The following is an 18,501-nucleotide window of genomic DNA, read 5'->3' on the forward strand; positions in this document are numbered from 1 at the left end:
TCACTTGATTGTCCGAATAATTATAGGCCTATCTCATGTGTACCAGTCTTGTCTAAGGTAATTGAGAAATTACTTAAACATCAAATATGTATTCATTTTGAAAATCTCAAATTATTTAGTTCTAGTCAATTTGGTTACCGCACTGATTGTTTAACGGTTTAAAGCTGTAAATACTCTTGTAAATAATGTTCTCTTAGCTTTGGAAAATAATTGTTGGGCTCAGATCACACTTTGTGATCTGAGCAAAGCATTTGATTGTGTTAGACCTGATATACTGGTGAACAAATTGGAATTCTATGGGTTTCGTGCAAAGAATTTGAACATGTTAAGGTCCTATCTTGCAAATCGCAAACAGGTTGTTATGGTTAATGGAGCTTATTCCCAAGTGGCTGATATAAATATAGGTGTGCCACAGGGATCTGTGTTGGGTCCTGTTTTGTTTATTATATTTATTAATGATTTAAATGTTAATGTCTCTAGTTTTACTACTATATATGCTGATGATACCACTTTGTTAAATAGTCACACAAATTTGCTTTACTTAAACAACTTGGTAGAGACTACAATGAATGAAACTGTTAACTGGTTTAATGTAAATGGTCTCTATTTAAACGCAGAAAAAACAAAACAAATGTTAATAACTCTTAAGAATATTAATAGGCCTATATTTGAATCTGAAGTTTTTGTTAAGTTATTGGGGATAATAGTGGACAACAGGCTATCTTGGAAACAACACATTGATTATGTATGCAAGAGATTATCTAGGGTTATTTACTTATTGTGTAATTTTAAAAAAATAGTATCACAAAGGTATATAAAAATGGCCTACTTTGCATTTTTTGAAAGTATTATTAGATATGGTTTAATAATTTGGGGTAATGGTACAGGCATTGATCAGGTGCTAGTAATCCAAAAGAAGGCTGTGAGAATTTTAGCGGATGCACCTGTGTTAGATCATTGTAAACCTTTGTTTGTAAATATTGGTGTTTTAACTGTTATAAATCTGTATATTTATGAGGTATTAGTAGATGTAAGAAAAAAGTCACACATGGTTTTGAAAAGAAATGATGTTTCATCACTATAATACAAGAAATAAAGATAAGTTAAATGTAGATAGAGCTAGATTAGGTAAAACCATGAATTACCATACAACCTTAGGCATTAAAATGTTCAATTTGTTACCTTATGCTGTTCAAACTTTACCATGTCAAGTTTTTAATAATAAATTGTATTTTTGGCTAAAAAATAGACCTTTCTATAATATTAATGAATATTTTAGCTGTGAGATCGTTCATAAGGATTTTTAACTTTAGATTAGGCTAGTAATTTAAGCCTTAATATTTGACGAAGCCTATTGTAATTTTATTGAAAATTATTAATGGCCAATAAATTGTCTATTGTCTATTGTCTATTGTCTATTGTACGATGATAAATCTGAGACATGGATATATCTCGCAGGTGGCTGGTGAAAGCTCAGATGGTGGTAAGTTGTTATCCTCCACTGATAGCTCCCACAATACATATTTTGAGTGCGGTTACTATAGTATTGGGATTACCTCATGCCGAAATTACTTGATCTTACTGTAGCTTCTTGATTCCAGACTACTGGAACAGTTTTTAATATTTTTCAAGTCTTTTCCGATAATCGAAATTCTGATAATCAGAGTTTTACTGTAACTAAATAGTTAACATTTGAAAAAAAATTATGTTGCAGAGCATTTATTGTACAACATTTTGACACAATAGCCATAAATTTATACCTCATAAGGCAGCTGTAAGCTTTTAAACAAAACCTTGCAAAAGTTAACTTGACTAAAAGCTCTGGGGTTTCTCGCTTATCTAGGCTGTATCTTCCTTCATACAATACTAGTTAAACAATATCTTTGTGTCTGGGGTTCAAAGGGATAAATATTTGTTAAATAAAGTAACAAAACTAAGACTAAAACAAAGATAAATTAAATTTAAATGCAGTAACAGTTAAAACTAAAAGTTAATGATAATTATGAATACTCTCAACGGTTCTCGACCAACTGCAAGTGAAAGACATAACACTTTGGAACTCTTACTGTTTGAGCTGAGCAATGACTCTGTAATCTGCAACATGTGATTCAATATTATTAACATGGAATTTCCACAAAAAAATACAAACATATAGTTACTAAAAATTACACAACGCTTACAAAAGAATATATTTTGAAAATAATTACTCTTCAAATGGACTAAATAATATAATAAATTTATTGAAAAGTATTGGATTTTAATTTTTAGAGATGATAAGTTAATAACTACATAAATTAATTATGAAAATATTTGTTAATTTGTATTGGAGAGAGATGCCAAATACAGATCCTACATTACAAGAATAGATACAAATATATACAGACCTCTTCTACTCTAACCACTACTACTGGACAAGTCCAGTTGAGACTTGGACGAGCAACCTATCCGAGAGGCACGACTCTCAGCCTCTAGACGAGCATGGTAGTTGGCCCTAGAGTCTACCACACTCAGAGAGATGCCCAGCTGGGCTGCGTAGTACGTCACCATGATGAGAGCCTGAAACCAACATAAAGGTGTAGGATTCATTAATTTTGTTTTGGTTTCATTATTTGTATGTTTATCATCACCAATAAAACTGGGTTAACCGCATGCCAGATATTGGGTCAGTGTGGGAGGCTTCACATTCATCCCCCAGTGTAAAACACCCTGACCTGGAGAGTGACTCCCAATGGTTCAATATTTACCATTTTCAATTTCGATACAGGGGTATTGGTAAAGACCGATATTTTATTTAGAGAAGACTTTTAAGTAAATCAGAATTACTGCAAAAAAACAGCTTGAAAAGATTCAACTGGCAAGGGAGGGCTTGCGGGCAAAGTAGCGGTTGGAAAAGGAAGCAGATTAATTGTGCTGCAGGTTGGTTCAGTAAAAACCAGATTGTTACTTGAATGTTAATTAATATTTCGCTCAGAAAAGTCTAAACTAAACTAAGACTGCCGCTCAGTAATAAACAGTGCTTTTATTTAAGGAGTGGTGCAAAACTTTTCTGTGACTACTTGAAGAGGGGTACCGTCATTATCATGGACAATCATTCAGCTCTTGCTCAGAAAACTGCAAGGCAAAACTGGAAGAAAGCTGATATACAAGACTGGGTGGAATAGCATAAAATTCCATTTAGGAACAATGAAGTAAAGGCTGAATTTATTAACAAGGATGCAATTAGAAATGCCCCAAAAGAATATGAAATACACAAAATAGCATGTGCAATGTGTCAGGAAACATTATGTTTACCCCCTTACCATGCCCAATATAACCCCATAGAGTTCATCTGAGCTTAGGTTAAAGGGTACTTCTACGATCAATTTCTCTAGGTCTACCATCTTAAAGGTGTTGAGGGTGGCCACATTCCCGTTAACTTGAGCCCAGATAAAAATATGGAATTTCACTTTTGTCTCTTTTAAATTATAATGTCCTTGTATAATGAACTGCCAAATTTTATTATTTGTTTTCCTATACATATTTATTTGTAAAAATATAAAAATCAACACAACAATTTTATTTATTTTAATATTTCCTATAATATCTTCATGAATCTTAATTCAAACAGAACTTTAAGCAAATTAACGTCAAAGTTTTTAAGCTAATCGCACGCTAGGGAGAAATAAGAAAATTTATATCCAACACTCCAAGAACTAAAGGTTTAAACGAACTCGGTAATTTTTAAATTTGCAAAGAATATAAAAACCAATTTATTTGAATAACAATACAATTAACTGTAAACAGTAATATTCTACATCTTACAGCTAAGTATACATTTATATTAACCTGAGAATATGGAATTGGATGGTGGAAATGGTGGAAACCAATCAGAGCATCAGACACTGCCCACATGATACCTCCAGCACAGGAGCAAAGTTTGGTCCAGGTCCACAGTTCCTATATTTGAGCATAACAAAAACAATCTTATTTTTCAAAAGTTTACATCAGTAAAACAAGTATTCACAAATACACATTGTGGATTAGGTTTTGTAATGATTAAAAAATATCATCATAATAGAGGATAATTAATTTGATATTCATAACCAGGATTTGATTCTGGAGGGAAAGATCACATAACATGAATACCAGTTTGAACTTTTTTATTGCTACACTTTACCATATTTGATTGTAAGACTAATTTTTGCCCAAACAATAACACAATATTTAGATGTAATAACTAAATGAGCAAATAATATGTTTTTGTAGTAACTAAAGCATGTTAATATTACACTACAACAACGGTTTTATCCATATACTTCTCTTCAATAGTTATTGGAGTGAAAAAACAATAAATTTTGGTGGGATTTCCTTTATACTGTAAATGTTTACCATCCGTTTATTGGCTTATTTAAAAAGTTCAGATAAATTTATAATGTTGGAAAAAGTCTGGTCCACATTAATTAGAATTATTGTGACTAGGTACTCTATGACTTTAATTTGTGTTTGATGATGTTATTTTAATAAAAAATGTTAATATAAACTTTTAATAAAACTTTTGGGAGACCTGGTGGACCAAGTGCTCTAAGATGTCACATTTTGGTTCTGAGTTCGAGATAGTGCAGATTTAAATACTGTTTTATTAGTAATGTCAACTATCCTTGTCCTGTTTCGTAAGATAAGCCAGTGACCCATGAGAATAGGCCGAATGAGGCTAAAAATGGGATTGAACATCTCATAAAAAAATGATAAACACTGACAAAATATTTATTGATATTTTTCAACACTATATTATATTAATAGTTATTATTTTGAATATTAATCCTTTAATATACAAATCCAAGTTTTCATATGGTGCTGTCACCCAGTACTGTCAGGTTTATTTGCAGCACAAAGAGCAGCTCCACAGTAAGCGTACATGTAGCGTGTTTCTCGTAAACCAAGATCAACTTCAGTAACATCTTCATTTACCAACTTGCCACTAGAATCTCCTGATTCATTACCACAGTCGTGATTAATACATTAAGTCCACATCCCGATCGCCATCATTCTCAGAAAAGGTATACACTGCTAAAAGCCTAACTCACAATAACACATCTGCACAAATCTAAAATTAATAAAACGTCCTTATTGTAGAGATAATTACTGCCATACCGACTAAATGTCTAGTAAATCATACTGTCAATACTGTCTGTACATTGGAAGATTGATTTTTTGTTTACCTCAAAGAACTGGACTCTAGCAATAGCTCGCCACACAGTAGTTACCAGCAACATAGAGTACAGAGGAACTCCGACCGCCAACACTCCACTTAGTCCCGGCAACAGCAGGAACAGAGCTGCAATCAGAAAGAAACTAAATTTCTGTTTATTTCCAAGAATTGGAGGTAATTCTAAGCAATATATGGGTCAACCTCGATTTTTCTCATATTACAATATAATGTTCCAATAGTCAATTAGAAAAGGAAATGACTAGAATTTCTTGCCGGAAAGCAGTTATAGGGAGCAGGCAACCGCCAGACGGTCATATATTGCTTAGAGTTACCTATTAGTGATCAGGGGCACTGACGTGATCTGGACTTCAAATTTGGAACTACTCGAGTTAATTTTTTTTCTAAAAGAGCAAGCAGCGCGAAGCGCTGCGCAGCGGGCAGGCATCTTGCGTGATCCTTTTTTTATTAAAAATTTCTGATAAATTGTTATTACATATTACAATATAATGTAGCATGTAAAACAATTTTAAACACATAATTACATGCTGGAAAGCAAAGTAAACCAATATAATCCGCCCAGTACAAAATCTCCGTAAAAATCTGGTAAAGGAATCTGTGTCATTCCTTTGGCCTGAATCAATTCAGTATATACAAAGACCACGCATGATGCTTGCCCGCTGCGCAGCGCTTCGCGCTGCTTGCTCTTTTAGAAAAAAAATTGACTCGAGTAATTCCAAACTTGAAGCCCAGATCACGTCAGTGCCCCTGATCACTAATAGGTAATTCTCGCAGTTGCCTGCTCCCTATAACTGCTTTCCAGCAAGAAATTCTAGTCATTTCCTTTTCTAATTGACTATTGCAACATTATATTGTAATATGAGTTGCCTGTTCCCTATAACTGCTTTCCGGCAAGAAATTCTAATCATTTCCTTTTCTAATTGACTATTGGAACATTATATTGTAATATGAGAAAAATCGAGGTTGACCCATATATTGCTTTAGAATTACCGAATTGGATACTTGTGACACCAAATTGTTACCTCAACACTTTACATAACTCTATCTGTAGGAGAAACACGGCTTCAATTAACATAAAAGCATGATTTCTCTACTCTAAGTAGCTAGGTATTTCTTATTAACTATTCTATTAATTATTAGTATTCTATTATTTTAACTAACAAATTATTTAGAAAATAAAACAACAAAATGGCACAGAAAATGGGTTTTAGAATAGTAATGTAGTATCGTGACTTTTATGTGTTTTGACAATATCAGTAAAAGTGTATGATATTGGACATGACATAATTTTGTACATTTAGAAACCAGTTACAATTTATCTATTTTGCTCATATGCATTACTCTGTGATAAAAATATTTTAAACAATTTAGTATTAATTTTCTATGATAATCTGGAATATTTTATTTGAATATTGTAAGTTAGTAAAATGCATGTTTATCAGACACTTAAGTACACAGATAATTATTTGTGAAAATGAGTGATACACCATGTAGTAGATGACAAACGGGCAACAGTTAAGTAATACATATGGCAATAATTTTAAGTAGCATGTTCTACTCACATATTCCACAAAGAGAATAGAGAAATGATCCAAGTGCTGGATTCAATGGCTTGAACCCGAATGCAGATGTGTAAATAGCCTGAGCTATTCCAAATGCAATCATCCCGTGCAGAAAGTACTCATCCCAGACTAGCAGGGCATCACCAATACATGAGAACACCAAGCCAAACAGAATACGGCGAGAGAACGCGTATCTGGAAAAGTATAAGTATTGAATCAATTCTTTTCAACAATTGATAACAGATTCAATTAAATGTTTCAATATAAATATATTTTTTAATATTTAAAATTTATATTTCCTATCACTGTAGAGATTAAATATTGCAAAAGTATGTTCTGAGATAACAAGTAACCATTTACACAATAAAATGTATTACATAATAGTAGTATAACAAGCCCGATTTCTTGAATACATATCAACGTTAGATAAATAAGTTTGAATAATACACTTTCTTAAAATATTATTCTGTCTAAATGGAACAAAATACAAATATGATTTGTATTGACAGTGCATAATTATAATTATTAATTCATTTAATAGTTACACAAACTCTTTCCAGAAATATTATCAACTGGTGAAACAATTTAAAGTCAGCATTTAGCGTGATAACTATTTTGGTGCAATTATAATGATGAAAAGTGCAGTGCCCAGTCCAGAAGAGTTGTGACGTAGTATCAATCAAGAGTCACATAGCCAGTTAACTACCAGATAAAGAGTAACTGCTGACAGTGATGTACTATCAGGTCACAGAAACTGCAGTTTCAAGCCATGATCCAAAGATTTGAAACTACCAGAAGTATTGGAAACCCAACCAAGTTAAATTAAACTAGTTAAAAAAACACTTTATTCCAATAATAAAATAACACCTTTTATGTTGAATATAAAATAAAAAGTTAGTAATTACTGAATTGTTGTCAATATTATTTTGTAACGTACAAGTCGAGGGGGAATGACTTACTCATCTGCCAGACTCATGCCATGTAGAAGAACAAAGACGATGAGACTCAGGATGGGAAGACACTTGATGACCATCGCAAACCATGATGGCCGCTCCACAGGAATAAACAGCACAAAATAGATGGCTACAGTTTTCAGGAAAGGTACCAGCTTTGGGCCCACACTCTTTAACTGCAACAAAAGATCAATTAATTAAGTTTTAGCTACCATTCATTATGTACCTATGTGGGATACCTGCAAACTAAATTTTTATATTTTTAATGTATTCTAAATTGATAAAACATATAACAGTGAAACATAAGAGATAACATTTTTAAATACATTTTTTGAAACACTAAAAATGATTGAAAGCGTTTTAAAAAGCTATATTTTATTATATTTTGATTATTATCGTTATTTGAATAGAAAATAAAATTTGAAATCAATAACATTATCTATTACTATATAATTAGTGTATATAAATACTGAAATATTATGTGCTTGATTACTTTTTTTACAAAAATAATGGTCATCCAGAAATTATATGGATGATCTTTGCACATTAATTTCTTCTGCCACTCATAAATAGGTAAATAGGTAACTCAATTTAGAAAAAAGTATACAGGTACTCAACAGGGTTAAAATATCATACTTTATTATTGTGTTTATTCCTAAATCAATGCAGAATATTGGAGATTTTTATTTTATTATAACTAAAGGATTTAGGTTAAAGAAAAAACTGCATGAGTCTTTAAAGTTGTCCAGTGATAACAATGGACTAGTAGGTAGCTACTGTCTCATATGAAAAATAAAAACATGCAACAGAGAATCAAAGGACCTGTCAGAACATCACGAAACAGCTATTGCACATACAGACTGTCCTTCACCTTTTTACTACAAGATCAACAGTTTCTCCATGGACACAGAAGATCTAATGTTTTCTTTCATTTTTTTTATTTTCCTTAAAATTTATGTATCTTTTAAAATAAATTTTTGTGAATCTGGTAACCAGATACAACATTTGCTGGTAACTAACATATCAATACTGACCACAATCAATTTGTTTATGTGAAACAGACTTTTAAAACGTCCTTAGAGTTTAAAATTAATAGTATTTTAAAAATTATTACCTATATTTTTGTACCTTTTTACAATTATTGTAATTTATATTGTTCTGAGTAATCATTAAACATTTATTAGCTATAACACTGACTAGAGAAAACCTTGTCAAACAAAAATCAGGCTATCCATAAGGTGTTTTAGCTGTGACCATGTGCAGGAAGATAACACATATACAGATGAATATTTCAATCCAGGGTACACCAAAATGAATATTTCTGCTGCAAGACCTCAAAAAACTTACCTTCTTCTCCACAACAATACTTTATTCTGTACTAAGTACATAGGAAAATACCTGAAGAAAAACTGGACTTCTAAAAGGCCTCTGTCTGAGAATTCATTTGTCAATCCATAAACCATGTTGTTCCAGGCGACCAATACAATACAATGTCACCGCTGAATTATGTATAAGTTTCCAGTCAATACTTTCTGTTGTCTATACTGTAGTTTAAGCAATCATCTTATGCAGGTCTAACTACAGAACGCTTTTATTAATGGCAGGTTAACTCATTCACATCTTAATCCAACCAAATATTAATTGCCACAAGCATATTTATTTTTAACTGTAATGCAATCTCACTACTCAAATTAGTCCAAGAGATAAGTTTGACGAAGTGCAAGAGGTCGCCAGCGTCAACGCCAGCTCATATACACTTGGCACTGGCACTGAATTAGTAAACACCATTTTTACTTCTCATCAGTCCTCCATCTGCTCTCCGAAATAGTTTATAAACCACAGTTGTATTTATACAGTCTGAATTGTTATAGCCTACAGAGATAAATTTACAAATTAGAAATTGCTTTGTTGAAAAAAAAAATAGAGACAAATAATGGTAAATTCTTTTGTATATATATATATACAATATATATATATATATATATATATTTTATAATATCAATTTTATTATTCTAACCAATACAAAAGTTCAAAAGCTCACTTTTTAGTAAACCAAAATTAATACTTTAAAAAAAGGGAGGGAGGGTGATAAAAACAAGCCGATATTTGGAGTTTGAGTAAAAGAAGCAAGGAGAAGCTATTTTAATAAGTATTGCTATAAATACCCAAGATAATTTAACGAGTAAAAATATTTACCTCATGTTATGTTACCAAATGTTTAATTTTATTGGAAACTGAATTCAGTTAATTTTCTTCAGGAAGTACAAATCCTTTGTCAAGTTTCCACTTGTCTAGCCACATTCCCAGGCCGTCTAGAGCAGTGAATCAACCTGCCACAAGGCCATGCACAGGCCAGCTCACACGAGACATTCTCTCAAGTCTTACTACTAAGCGAGTATTGCTCATATACTACAATGCATCCAGTGGCAATTTCAATAATCAAGATGCTGCAATCAATGTTCCTGAGTACATTTAAAACAAATTTAATTAAACATTTTTGTTATAGGCCTTTAATTTACCTTTTCTAGACACAAAAAATAGAATAACTGGTTTTCTTATTCTATAACGAATTGTAATAATTTTTAATTATTGATTCATTCATTTTAACAATTATGAATTTAGTTTTCTTACTTAAAAAATGTAATTTCCTTAAAGTCACACATCGTTAAAAAAATCATATTATTCTTTGAAATCATAACTTAAAAACATATACATACTATAAAACCATAGTATATTCCTTACTTTTTCAGCTCTTCATAATGGGTTAGATTTATTGTTTTCTACACTGACCTGCAAGATCTTGACTCTAAAAGGAAATAATAGGTTCAAGAGCTTTGAGCTAACTTTTTGTAAAGGATCTGGTTGCTCATTCCTATTTTTGAATATGTGATGCACTAATCAGATACACTGCCATTACCAATTCTATAATAAAATACATTTTTATTATAGCTATATTACAAATTTTTAGGAGGAATTAGTGAAATTGGTGTAAGGTACTCAAGTGTTGCATGCTTGGACCTCTTTGAGTTTTACTGGTTGGAGGGATTTACCAGTGAAAGGATCAGTAGGCTTAAGGGAGCCTCACTGTACACACTATGGAGAGCTGTGTGTGGCCAAAAAAACTAATGGTTACATCTTGTGTTTAAAAAATTATTTTTTTTCGATTCTGTTTAAGTAGACATATGCTTCACTTACCTAAAAGTCTGTGAAAAAATGTGAAAAGAAGTTGTGCAGGTTTTTTTTCAGAGCTACATTTAACAGTAAAATGCCACTTTTTGTTGTTGACAACATTCGACACAGCTTTTCTTTGATTTTCATACATAAACGTAAAATTTCTTTATCAGATGTGGTTGTACAAGTTATAAAACTTGAGAAAAAAGACTTATCAGGCACTAACTTACTGAAACTGTGTTTGGATAGAAAAACCCAGAATAGTGGATGTGTGGATCAATTGAGTTTAAACACAGTCAGGACGATGTATTGAAATGGGTACATATTATATAAAGGTTTAAGAAATTTACAATAAGGAAATTGTATATTTCATCTATTGTTTTTATAAATTTCTTCAATATAATCTTCAAAATTATTGGAAACATGGTGTAACGAAATGATTTGTACGAGTTATTGACTACAATAAGAGATAAACTCCTACATTTTATGACATACTTATAAAATTAATGTTTATGTCATGTCCATAAAGATTCTAAGTGCTCTAAACCTTAAATGGACATTAAGGAAGAATACTATTACTCAAAGTCCTTTTTAAATTTGCATTATATTTAAATAAAATTAAAGCAATTTATTTTGTACACTTTAATATAACACTTTTTAGTAGTCATTTGAGTTTCTATAAGCCGTTACTAATGGTTTTAGAAGATATTTTCAGATAAAGATAAGGACAAAATATTAAATACAAAAATTCATTTAATTATTTGTATATTGAATTCAACAGGATCAAGTATAATACTTTACCAATCCAATACATATGTTATTAATTAGTTAGCAGAATATAATGATATTGTTTTGACTTACCATAAACTGTTTAAACACTTAAAACTTTCATAACATGAAATACTATAAACTGGAAAATGTATTCTCCTCAAATAAAATATTAAGTACTACTAATAAACAAGGAAAAATAAAGCACTAATACCATCAATTTTATATTTAACTAGATGAAAATGCTGATACTATAAACAATTCTGAGAAATGAAAGACAGAGAATTATTTAAATAAATAAGAAACAAGGCAAAGTTTAGTGCCAGGTAGTAGTTGGTTATTAGTGGATGGTTGACACTAAGTGATGCATGAGGCAGTTGTGACTGTTCACACACTTTTGAGTAGCTCGCTTTTCAGATACTATCGCTGACACAAATTACTTATGTTTTTTCCCCAGAATAGTTGTCTATTTCAAATTAATCAAGCTATCAATTTTATCTCAAAAACGTTCTGCTTTGAGTTTAGTATTAGTGGTTTATTTGATAGGGGAAAAATATTTAGAAAATAATTTTAAAACTTAAGACTTGATTACACATTGTTTGATTTGAATCTATCCTGTATGATTTCGATGCAAGCCTGAGTTACTTTAATGTCGATTAAATAAATATAAATTAACTAAAATAGTGGAAAATATACCATCTTAAATCATCTCACAGAGAGGTAGTCTAGGCTATTATCACATATAATAGTAAAGTAGGTTTAACTCGATTCTATTATTACTGCTTTGTGTCCATACCGGTACCTACATAAACTATTATATTACCTGTTTAATTACCTAATATTTTTTAACAAAACATGACTTCAGTAATTAACTGAGGTTGATGAATAAAAGTAGTGCATTACAAATTTATTTAAGCAGTCTTGTTAAAGCAAATCCATTTATGACGAAAGTAAAAAAGCACATGTGTTGAGTCTTACGTTTGGTGTGAAGAAATCTTCAAAATTCTTCATTAGACTATTTTTTAATATTTTAAACTAGCAGTTGTATTTTGTTATAGAAACAACTACATTGCTTACAGTTCCAGAGTCTCATTTCAGGAAGGGAGCATATCAGATATAATAGTGTTTACAGAATGTATGTGTGATTTTTAGTTATAACTCTATTCACTATTCTTCAATCCAATTAAAAATCCATACTTCAAGAAAACATTTGATCATCCCTCCGGGTACGCTTCTGCCACTCAACTAATGCTGTAAAAATAATATGGTTACATCTGCTCTTGTCAGAGCTGGGTAAATAAAGTACAAAATTGAGTAGAAACATTCCAAATGTACATGGAGCTGATAAGAACCAGCTAAATTCAGTAAAACCCATTTATTACAAATTTTTGCACAAGTAGCCTAGGGGTATGGCTATGATTTTGTAGAGTTCCAATTATAAATGTGTATTATTGATTACAATGTGATTGGTGTAACCCAATCACTAACGAATGTGCCATCGGTTTTTACCAATAGTATATTGTTTGGAAATTCATGGTCCCTATCAATATCTGTTTTAAGCATTATCATTCGAATGATGTATAAATAATTGTACACTTATAATTTTTACTACTAGTGAATTTCTATTATTAAACCCTAGTTCTTAAGCATACACAGTCAGTGTTGTAACTAATATCAATTATACAAGCAATGTTTTGATACAAAATTTTAATGTGAGTTAACTCTAGTAATGTTTCATATAAATAGTCACAACACTACAATACAGAGTTCATGTATTACAAAGAATGAGGAAGATGAGGCCCCTTTTTAGTCAATCATGCCTTAATGTTAGTGCAATATAATTGTTACTATACATCACAATGGTAATTCTTTAAATTCTGATAGAGATGTTTTTATTTTAATGCACAGATACAAACGAGGATCCAGAGTCTGAATTATACCCTGTATTGCATGTTGGCTACACAAGCCAGGATGAGATGATGGCTACGATGAATATTTATGTGACAACAGCACAGCCCCTCTAACAAGGTGTAATTTCATCACCAGACAGCTAATAGTAGTTCCTGTTGTCTCTCTTTAGAGGATGGTACTCGTTTTATGTTGTTACGCTTTTGAAAAACATTTAAACAGTTTGTAAACTTAATCCCCAATAATTTTTTTCTAACAATGAAATTAATAAATTAGATCTCAATTTCAGTTTTTACAGATTATTTTAGAGTAACATTCAAGAACATAAAATATATTTCCAAACTATTAAGTTCAAATTATAAAAGTATTTAAGCTTCAGCAGAAATCGAAGAACATTGTAGCCATCATTTCATCACTTATTCAAAGAGTCTCTGAACACATTAGCCGCCAGCAATAACATTTATGAGTCTATTGATCAGCTGATTGCCATGGTTTTATTATTTACAAAGATGTAGCCTATTATGTTATGAGTTCTTTTTAAATGTATTATTCTTAAAATTAGATTACAAACTATTAAAAAACCAAACCAGTATGAACAAAGAAAAAATATTAATTGACTTATAAACACTGTAATATTGAGTTTTAAACTTTTCAACAAATTCCAATCAAAATTATTGTTATTATTTTAACTGAAGAGTATAAAGTAGTTACATACAAGTTTGTTGAAATATGACAAAACATCTCTTAACCTATTATAGTTCATTCAAATAAAACTGGTGGGACAAGGTCAGCTTTGAAACAGTTCAGCTTACTATTTGTCATAGTAAAATATGTTTTATTACAGTTTGACCTTGCCCACAAGTTTTATTTAAAAACAGTATTTAAAATCACAAATGTACATATTAAGATAGTTAATTTTATAATGGTGAACATTCAAGTTTATATATAGATAATACATAGTTTCCCATATAAAACAAGCAAAATATTTTATCAAAATGTCACATTTACCTCGCTTAGAAAGTAATCGCTTAAAACTACACATATTAAATATAAATAACATTATTTTCAAAATTCTTTAATAGAGAGTAAATACTTATTAAAGACATAGTCATGATTTATTAGTACAATTTCACAAACAACCACAAATTATTAACCACTTATTAAATTATAATTATGGTAACTAATTAATTTATAACAGGAAAGGTTTCATTCTATTGAAATGAATTGGTGTCCGTTAGTATCTAGTTTTTATTTCATTTTGTAGCAATAATTGATTTTTTTTATTTTTACATATTTTAAATTTATATATACATATATGGTAATATCTTTTAGATCATAAAGCTGCTTGTATGTTCACACAATAAGTACAATTGAAATGGTAAACAAATTATATGAGGAATACATAAAGATTTAATTTATTAAGAACAAATAAGTTTATTTTCCTTGTTCTTAATTTTATTTACTCTGTTTACTAGTAAAATATAGTTTCTTTAATTAGTACAATCCATAAATACTATTTTTTCTTACACATAAATAACTTACATAAATACTTATTTTAGTGAATTATATTTTATTCTATAAAAAGAAGAGTATTATTAAACTCTAAAGTTAAAATTAAATTTAAATAATGTATGTTGAATTGTTTTAAAAGGGCTATTTTTATTTCATAGCTGTTTACATTTTTTAATTTCTTGGTCTCAGAACAATACAGTACAGATGCAGAAAAGTTGCAGTACAATACATTAGATTCTTAAACTTAAAAGCCAAGCACTTAAGAGAAGTAAACCTATTTTTTATGGATTTTAAAGTGGAAGTCTGAATAAAATATGAATATTTATCTCTTCTAAATGAGGAAAATTCAATTATTAAATGACTTTTTTATATTCCCATACATATGCACAATTAAGAGATATATAGTAAAACATTTATTAACTTTGAAATAATTTCCAAATTTCATTTAAGGATTTATAACAATAAAGTAAACTATCATGAATGCATAATTTTATATAAATACCCTCAAGAACATTATTTAAAAATCAAAATTAAAAAATCTGTTTAATGACTAATATTTACATATAAGCTAGCAATATTTTAAAATTATGTTCAATGTTATTCTTACAGAGCTAGTAGTATTTTATTGATTACGACTAATATAAATAATCTATTAAGTAACAGAACTTTACTAACAAGTGAAGCCCAACAATGAGAGACCTTGAGTCGTCAAGTTGCATGCAAACAGTCATTGAGCTCACAGAGTTTAAACACGTTCTACCACTGTTTACACTGGATTTGACCTTCAAGTGCCAATAACCGACTGGCAGGCTACACTATTATCTGAGTTCCTCTACATTTATAGTTCCCAACAGAAGCAACACCTTAGACATTTTTTAAGTAATACTCATAGGCTACAGTAATTTTTTAATTGAAATAAAATAATTGTAATAGTATCCATTGCAGTAATAATGAGTCTCACACATAACTAAACCAAAAGTTCAAAACATATTTTAATTAGTTTACTTTGTCTATTTAAACAGTTTTATTCAAATAGGGGTAAATTATGAGAAGCAAATGCCTTTATATAGGGAGTATTTTCCCAGTGACTGAGACTGAAAACCAACAGTTATCTACCCAACATTGACCCAATCCATCAGACTAACTGGATTGGACCAATGGAAGGTTTTGTCCTCATATTGAACATTTTGAAATCAATTAAAATATCATTCACGTAAGGGGAAGAATAAAAGTTGAGATATACATTTTTGAATGTTTATACCTTTATTGAATTGTACTGTATAACAAATAAATACACAATATTATACTGTCTAAACAATATTTATAGAAATGAATTATTAGTATTGGTAAGTATTAGAAGCTTCATTAATAATTTCAAGTCTGAAAATCATTTCATTATGCAGACAGAGACTAATAAAAATGTAATTTTTCAGCCTCTCAAGTGATAGGCTTTGATAAAGCTCAGACAATAAATACTGTATTTAATTTAAAACACTTAAAGTAATATACAAAGTTATTTTAAAATGAGTATACTCTGAATCAATAAATCTGGGTCTATCGACTATAACACACTATATGCCTGATTTTAATTTTATATGTATATATTTGCTAAAATTATATTTTCTGTTAACTATTCGACAAAGGATATTACATGAATTAAGAACACTAATTGTTATATGTTTTAAAATTTAAAGCAGCTTGTATGCTTACATATGAAATGGTTAGCAAACTACACATGGAATATCAGTAATTATCTAAAATAGCAGGCATATACACTAAATAGGAAGTGTGACTTCAGTGGAGTAAATTACCTTAATACATACTACATCTGATTGCATATTTTTTTTAAGTACATAAAAGTAAAATTTGCACTCATGAATGAAAATATCTTTGCTCCTTATTTATACAAAATCAGAACTTTAGCGTTTGCAGAACTTTTGCTACTTATGCATTAGAACCTATCACACTTACTGTTTATATATTTTGATTAAACAAAAAAACAACCCTTAACCACATCTGTAGCTGTAGCGCACATCTACCAACCTCCTTATATTTTAACCTAGCCCACCCATATCTAAATTGGCATACCCATATCTTAAACTATTTTACCCAGAAAAAAAAAATACATTACACCAAATAGCAACTTCAATGATTTGGTTTTAAATGAATAAACATTCCAACAACTAATTTTTGTACTATTCAATATTATTACCATGGCCTCCCAGAAGTAACTATAATAGAATATAAGGAAAATACTTAGGACTAACTTTGTACCAAAACTTATCTTGAAAACCTCATTTCAATCAACTTTGTCATAAACTCAACAGCAGTAAAAAGGGTACTTTGGTATTATCTTGAGGCCACTGATTTTGAAACAGTTTTTTATACTGGGGACCTAAAAGAACTACAATATTATAGAGCAGGCTTTATTTTACTTACACCTCCCTACACTTCTGGGGCAAAAAGAAAAACATCCCTTGAGTTAGTACCAAAATTCAAGATCAGATCAAGAAAGTGACCTTCTTACCGACATCGCTTCCATTCAGGAGGCAGCAAAAACACTGATTGCCACAATGACATGTAATTTTCACAGTGAATCAAATAAAGTCTGTTCTTTCTAATAATGTAGTTTGTGTAGGTCCCCCAGTAACAAACACTGTTAAAAATATAGTGGCCTCCTGATAATACTACAGTACTGTAAAAAGAGTGACACAAATCAGCAGCACTGAAGTATCTATGACAGCATTCTACTGCTGTGCACTATGCTAGTTTTATGTTGGGCCAGCAAAACAACAGAATACACTACCAAAATACTACATCAATCAACAACAATTAAAAAACAAAACTGCAGCATATATATATTATATATATATATATATAATAATGTATCTGGTATTTTTAGTATTTACATAAGTACTGTGAGAGAAATACAAGAGTTTTAAATCTTTAACAGAGGTAAGAACCGATAGGGCCTGGGAATACTTTGTTAAATTTAATTAATCCACATGAACTTTCTATTTTTAAAAGATCAATTTTGATTTTTATACAACAAGTTTCTGTTAATAAGCATTACGCATACATTTAATGCGAAGTAAATTCAATATCAAATTGAATAGGGCCATCGTTTTCAACACAACAAAGGAAACAAATCAATGACCTGAAGTAAACAAAGTTTTACCTGTGGTTTTTAGTTAGTCTTTCATATTTAAATACTTACGACCTGAGTCACAGAAGTCATAATAGTTTCTTCGTCGGAACCTTGAATGTTGACTGTAACAAATTTACTACGATATAACGGCCACTTGACAGTTTGTTTATTAGATCAACTACGTTCTTTATAATGTTAGCAGTTTCATCAACCGATTGAGTTAAGTCTGAACTAAACCGACTGAAAGAAGCCAAACAACTAACAGGCAATGTC

The 18,501-nt window shown here is 30.3% G+C and overlaps 1 protein-coding gene across 1 annotated transcript; it reads right to left on the minus strand.

Moving 5' to 3' along the window:
- Nucleotides 1–1,703: 1,703 nt before the first annotated feature.
- Nucleotides 1,704–18,501, minus strand: LOC124357478 (lysoplasmalogenase-like protein TMEM86A). Its single transcript, XM_046809313.1, has 7 exons — nucleotides 18,298–18,501; nucleotides 7,728–7,897; nucleotides 6,769–6,962; nucleotides 5,199–5,314; nucleotides 3,826–3,936; nucleotides 2,385–2,556; nucleotides 1,704–2,094 (listed from the first exon to the last, which is right to left on the minus strand). The coding sequence occupies exons 1-6, from the start codon at nucleotides 18,316–18,318 to the stop codon at nucleotides 2,395–2,397; spliced, it is 774 nt and encodes a 257-aa protein (XP_046665269.1). The 5' UTR covers nucleotides 18,319–18,501; the 3' UTR covers nucleotides 1,704–2,094; nucleotides 2,385–2,394.

This window comes from Homalodisca vitripennis, chromosome 3, assembly GCF_021130785.1.
Source record: "Homalodisca vitripennis isolate AUS2020 chromosome 3, UT_GWSS_2.1, whole genome shotgun sequence".
Taxonomy (NCBI): Eukaryota; Metazoa; Arthropoda; class Insecta; order Hemiptera; family Cicadellidae; genus Homalodisca; species Homalodisca vitripennis.

What these genes read in the sequence shown, in the direction of transcription:
- LOC124357478 (XM_046809313.1), bottom strand. Translation starts at nt 18,318, where the DNA reads ATGACTTCTGTGACTCAGGTC. An exon ending in TGACTTCTGTGACTCAGGTC is followed by an intron (nt 7,898 to 18,297) that starts GTAAGTATTTAA and finishes CTTTTGTTGCAG; the next exon opens with TTAAAGAGTGTGGGCCCAAA. An exon ending in CTATTCTCTTTGTGGAATAT is followed by an intron (nt 5,315 to 6,768) that starts GTGAGTAGAACA and finishes TTCTGATTGCAG; the next exon opens with CTCTGTTCCTGCTGTTGCCG.